Consider the following 6,099-nt stretch of genomic DNA (forward strand, 5'->3'; position numbering starts at 1 on the left):
TGACTAGTGAACACACCCTCTTTCACTCAAAGGAGACGAATAAGTTTTGCAATAAATTAGACTTAGTCAAATTATATATGCCAGCCCCATGTCACATGTGCCAAAGAACATCATAACAGGCCAAATTTGGTTTGACCTGTTTCAATACCGGTCTTAGGCAACCAACTCTGACAGCAGATCCATTTTACAATTGCATCACCCGTTAAATATAGCATTTTCACACCTCCCCTTGAAATATCTTATCCTTTCCTCTATTGAACAGTCGTCCTTCAATCTATTCCTCCCCAAAACAAAAGTACCTTTCCTTCAGTAATGATGTATTCACCCTTTTGCAACATATACCTCTCTTATACTTATTGTTTGTACCAGTTCTTCTTAGTGGCCCTTAGTTGTTCTTTAATGCACTAAAATGTGAACAGCCACCTGCTTCTTGACTGATGACCTTTCCTTCAGCTTGAATTATGTTCTTTTTTCATTGGTTAAAGTTAAACTGTATTAACTCTCTTTCTGTAATTCACTTCCATTATTTTCTTTTTTATTATCTTTATTGTAAAATAAGTGTTTTTTAATGAAAGAAAAAAAATTACATCGAGTTTATCTTACTTAAATACACAATTTAGATAAGATAAATAATAAAGCTTTTCTTAAGCTGAATTTCAGAAAACCTAACCAACTTCCTATTTGATTTGGTTACATCAAATAGGAGGTTGTTTTGGATTCCATGGATAATAAAGCTTGAAAGTTGGATTTAGGAATAAAACAGCAAGATTCAATTTCAAGAGGGCTTTTGGATTGGTCAGCACTTATCAGACTTCAGTGTGAAATTATGCATGCATAAACTTTTTCTTTGGGCTTCTCAGAAATAATGTCTCTTCAATAAATGCATATTAATATAGCTAATATTACCCACCCAATTACAAGAAAGGTTCAAGTATGCTTCACAATTGATGAATTTAATAATGGTAGGACCTCAAACCAAGGTTGTAAGTATCGTATCATTACCCGTATCGGTTGGGCTCAAAATAAGATAGATATCCTATCATAAAAAAACATGAATTTTTAATTAAAATTTTAAAAAAAAATCTAAAAAAATCATGAAAAATCAGAAAAATCTAGCAAAAATTTTAAAAACAAATCATAACACATGAAACAATGATGAATCTCATAAAATACAACCACAAAATCACATATGAAGCATTTATGTTTCTATGAGATGCATAAGACACCATCAAACATCAACTATCTCACAAGAACAATGCAAAATATTAAAATGTCTTGCAATTAAGAACATGCCACAAGACTCATACTTTCATATTACATAAACAAAAATATCATGGCAATAGTTGTACTGGATTTTCAATCGGTTTTCACTCATTACTTGAATGCCCCATTGTAATGTCGGATCATCTGATGCCATCTTTGTTGGAGTGTGGAGCCTAATTTCTACCTTAATATAAATCTCTAATATTGGTAAGTTGATGGAGGGTTGCAGGGGGCAGCGCAACTCGAGGCAGAATTTTTTTGGAGGGTAGTTTTGTAATTTTACTCAAAATAAAAATTTTCTACCTTGACCCACTTTCTTGAGTGAAAATTGGTGGAAATGCACTTTTATTTTAACAAACTGAAAAAGCCCTCTCCCTTGCACACGGATCGGGCCCCAAATCGCTCTTATGAGTCCTAGGGTACGTGGATACCTCTAATAATGGCTTCTACACAAATGAGGGAGTCTACCCTCAAGTGGACTTTAAAACTCAAAACTGAAAAATTATGATTAAGCGCTTTTTTAAGTGCGTCAACCCTGTATTGTATGATACATCTTGTATTGTATGATGCGGTATCGCGATATGAGTGTGTATCATATCGATATTCCTCACAGTAACAATATATAGTGTACCATATCATATGATACGTACTACATTGCCTCGAACAACTATATAAGAAAATTAGCATTCTTTCTGATAACACCAAATTCGGTTTAACTGACACTAGACATTGATGATCCTTTTCATCTGTTGTAGTTCCTGCTCCAGAGTGCTTATGGAGCTTACCATGTAGCCATGTCTCAGTATCATGGAGTACCCAACCCCAAAAAAGTCCAGCTGAAATTGCCTTAACCATAGGCATATATGTTCTGTTGGCTCATAAGATATACCTCAGCAACACAGGGTCAGACAATCTATGTCTCTATCTGTGACGATTTACCAATGGGAATAATAGAATCTATTTGAATGGTTGTTTCTCTGAATATGATGGCAAAAGCTTGTCTGTATAGAAACGATAACCCCTGTTAGGGATTAGCCATCAAGTGTTACCTATATTGGTGTTCAAGTTCAATATATCAATAGAACATGCATTCTACTTTTAGGATTTCAGGTGAGAGCATCTTATCCATAAGCCTGTGTTGGATTGAAGACCAATTTTGAGATTGCTTTTATTCGTTCCTCCAACCACTAGTGGTGAAGGGGAAAGTTTCATCAACTGATCAGAGAATCTATTGTTAAATGCCAGGGAAGGAAGGAGGAGCAAATCAATAGACGACCCGTGGAAAGCATCACGAATAAAGGGGGTTGGAAGGGGGAGGGAAAATGGACTGCAGCACTCAAGCACCAGCGAATTTGCTACCAACTGTATCTCATAGCAATGTTTGCATTCAATATGTCAATAGAACATACGTGCCATCTTTAGGTGGTCAGGTGAGGGCTTCCCATGAGTCCATGTTGGATTGACCACTTTCATAATAAATCACTAGTTCAGATATGCGCCTAACTGAATTTTCTGTTTAAGCATTAACATTGCCTTCTGTCAAAGTTTGTTTTCAACTAATATCATCATATTTCAGTTATTCAATGTCCTAAAAAAACTCTGAAGAGTTATCTTACTATGTTAAAACCAAAATCACAAATCACAATGAAGAAGGAATACCAACTAGCAAATGTTACATGAATAGAAGAGTGTAAGTATCGTAATTCAAAACAAACCAAAGATGAACAAAAAAAACATCCAAACATTCTTTTGCAACAATGATATCATTGAAATTCAATACTACAGCCATACACGTGCAATGTGGCCTAAACGAATTCAACAGCATCATTACCCAGAAAAATTCTTCCCAAACCTAAGCAATAAACACAGAAACAAGGCCTTTTCAAGCCAACCCATCAAGTAAAAACCAAGTACCTCAGCAGCCTCCAGCAGGTGCCCTTCATCCTTATACAGTATCCCGCAATGCGTCAACGCACACGCATTCTGCGGGTCGAGCCGAATGGCCTCGGAGAAGCTCTCTAACGCCTGCCTGTTCATATTCTGCATCTGGAGACAGATCCCCTTCCCTATGAGCGCCTCCACGTTCGTCCCGTCCTTCTCGAGAACACTGTCGTACAGACTTAGGGCATCAACGAACTTGTTCCTCGACCGAAGAATGTTCGAGTACAAAAGCGCATCCTTCCCCCCGAGGCTCCTGGCAGCCGCCGCTGCTGCTGCCGCCGGCGGATGAGAAACCACCGTATCGTTCACCACAAGGACAACCGGCTGGACTCCTCCACCCTTCAAAACCTCTGTCTCAACAACAGGTTCCCTCCCGCCGTCGCCTCTCCCAACATCAGCCCCCGTCCACGCCATCACCGAACCCAAAAATCCCCTCAAACACTACGAATAATCTCGCAAAGAAACATTCATCCCCAAGATCAACCGCGATGGGATCGTCGACGAAGGAAGCGAGGCGTGATCAGTGAAAGGGAGAGGAAAATAGGGATTTTTGATGGCTGAGCTGGTTGGGAGCTACAGGATGCAGAGAATGAGCGAAGAGTTGAAAACAGAGAAGAGTAAAGGAAGTATTATTGTATTAGGGTTACATTGGTTGGCATCATCGAGAGAGAGAGAAGGAGAAGGAGGAGGGGGAAAGTGACATCACAGAGTCCCGCCTCTTCCTTCGAAACCCTGAGTCCGTGTCTCTCCCTCACCCACCCTGACTGTAAGACTGTGGACGGGCATCTGTGTCAATGACTATATTTTCCTCCTGCTTTTTGATTAATGGCAGTGCTTCAGATGGAATTTTGTGAAACTTTTTGCTTAAATTTAGGGCATGACATTACAATATACAGTAACCCCCTCCTTCCTCTTTTTATTTTGGTAAATTTTAACTTTTTCCTTTAATTGCAGATTTGGCTTTATGGTTTCTGAAATTCTAGATATGTCCTCTATTTTATTAGAAACTGCCAAACAAAGGTTTATATTTATTATTGTCCTCTGCCTACATGTTAAAATTATGTCAAATTATGGAAATAAAAACCTCTTTAATCGAAAACCCTTGACGTTTTATTAGATTTTTGTTATTTTTTTCAAATTTCTGAACGTACATATGTGATATATATGTTTGTTTTTATAAGAATTATTATAGCATACAATTTTCTTAGGCTCCAAATACCATTTTTTATATCCAAATTCATGGTTTATTGAAATCAATCATATTGAACACATTTGTACGGTCAGGATTTTTTTAAAAAATACCAAAGAAAATTCATTGGGGAAGTTTTTCGTCAAATTATAATAGTACCTTTTACCATCAATAGTTCAAACTTAAAACTGTTTTCCTTTCCTTTTTTATAAGGATGAATGAGTAATTTTAAATTTTCAAAAGACAATATTGAAAGCTAAAAAGAAATCACGTTTCTAAGATGATAAATGTTGACCTCGTCTTCTTTGATTGTTTTCGAGAAATATAGCGCATATATGAAATTTTAAAAAAGTGAAGCTTACTTTTAGAATTAAATGCCAAAGGTTTACCCCTATATCAAATTATTTTCTTTTCTTTTTTTTACTTTCCTTTTTGTGTTGCTCCCTCTTTTTCCTAAACTGGTAACAAAGGAAGGGATATGTTTAATTATTATGGTCAAACCCATGATACCTAACTAGCATATGGAGTTGAGTATCATTTATGAAATTTTATACTAGATGTGTCTAACTCATGTTCCGTTTAAAATTTGCACTTTTTTAATGTAAAATATATTAGTCTATGGGCTACAGACAGTTTATATAATCTTTATAAGATCGGAGTATGGTTTTCTTGTGGTATACCTATTCAAGTCTTAAACCATGGGTCCAATGACTTACTCGACAACATGTTGATAGATTTTCTTTTTTTTTATTGATAATTTGGAGATATTCAAAATTAATACCCCTCAGTTGTGACAGTGTGAACTGAACATTATCCTAACATCATGACATTTTTACTTTTAGTGTTTTTACATTTATTTCTTAGTGTTCTAAATGATCATACTTTGTTTAGTCCTAATGCAATAGAATCATGTGGGATTTGAGGCTTCTCGTGTTCGAATCTAGATTTTGGGCCAATACTTGTTTAATAGTTCATTTTTTTCAAGTAAAAACATGTCTACAATGTGTCAACATCAAAGCATTCAACCATTTGGTGTCGAATACAACAAAATTCAATTTGGTAAAAGTTGCATATGTTTAAATATTTGTTTTACTTAAATATAGTTGGGGTTATTATTTGCTATGTGAATTTTTAATATTTGGGTTTATTTTATTGAGTACAAAAAAATTTGTGGTGAACATCATTTTGCTATTTTTTGTTTTTTTATACCAAAATGCTCAAAATTAACTAAATATATATTTTTATTTTATGTTATAAACACAAACTTTTTTTGTCGTATTACACAATATGCATATAAAATTTTTCCAAAGATGTCTATAGTTGATAACAATTGCTCGTATCTTTCACATTAAATGGATGTAATAAACTTTTAATGCATGATTCAACTTTTCATGCAAATTATATTTTCAAAGTTCTTAAGCAATATGTTTCATATGTATAAAATTATTAAAAACCTAGAAGATAAAGATCACTCCTAGGTGGACCATCCAACCAAAGGAAGGTCCAAAATCTACAAGAGATGATAATTGATGGCATTCCTTCTTTAACGATCTCTTTTTTTATCGAACATTCTTTAAATATTGATATTTTATCATTCATTTAGTGAGTGACATGTTTTGGATTATGAATTTTTAATGTTTAGATCTATTTTTTGAAAGCGTTAAAAATCAATGACCCACAATACTTTGTATTTTAAAGTTTGAAAT

The 6,099-nt window shown here is 35.0% G+C and overlaps 1 protein-coding gene across 1 annotated transcript in view; it reads right to left on the reverse strand.

Annotated features, from left to right (window-relative positions):
* Positions 1 to 4,042, reverse strand: part of LOC149816969 (putative UDP-N-acetylglucosamine--peptide N-acetylglucosaminyltransferase SPINDLY) — a 75,379-nt gene extending 71,337 nt beyond the window's left edge. Inside the window, exon 1 of the mRNA XM_089987836.1 lies at positions 3,178 to 4,042. Within this exon, the coding sequence (XP_089843962.1) occupies positions 3,178 to 3,618 (441 nt within the window). The 5' untranslated portion in view covers positions 3,619 to 4,042. The remainder of the gene's footprint in view (positions 1 to 3,177) is intronic.
* Between the last annotated feature and the right edge of the window lie 2,057 nt (positions 4,043 to 6,099).

Source organism: Nuphar pumila, chromosome 14 (assembly GCF_984573655.1).
Source record: "Nuphar pumila chromosome 14, dmNupPumi1.hap1.1, whole genome shotgun sequence".
NCBI lineage: Eukaryota > Viridiplantae > Streptophyta > Magnoliopsida > Nymphaeales > Nymphaeaceae > Nuphar > Nuphar pumila.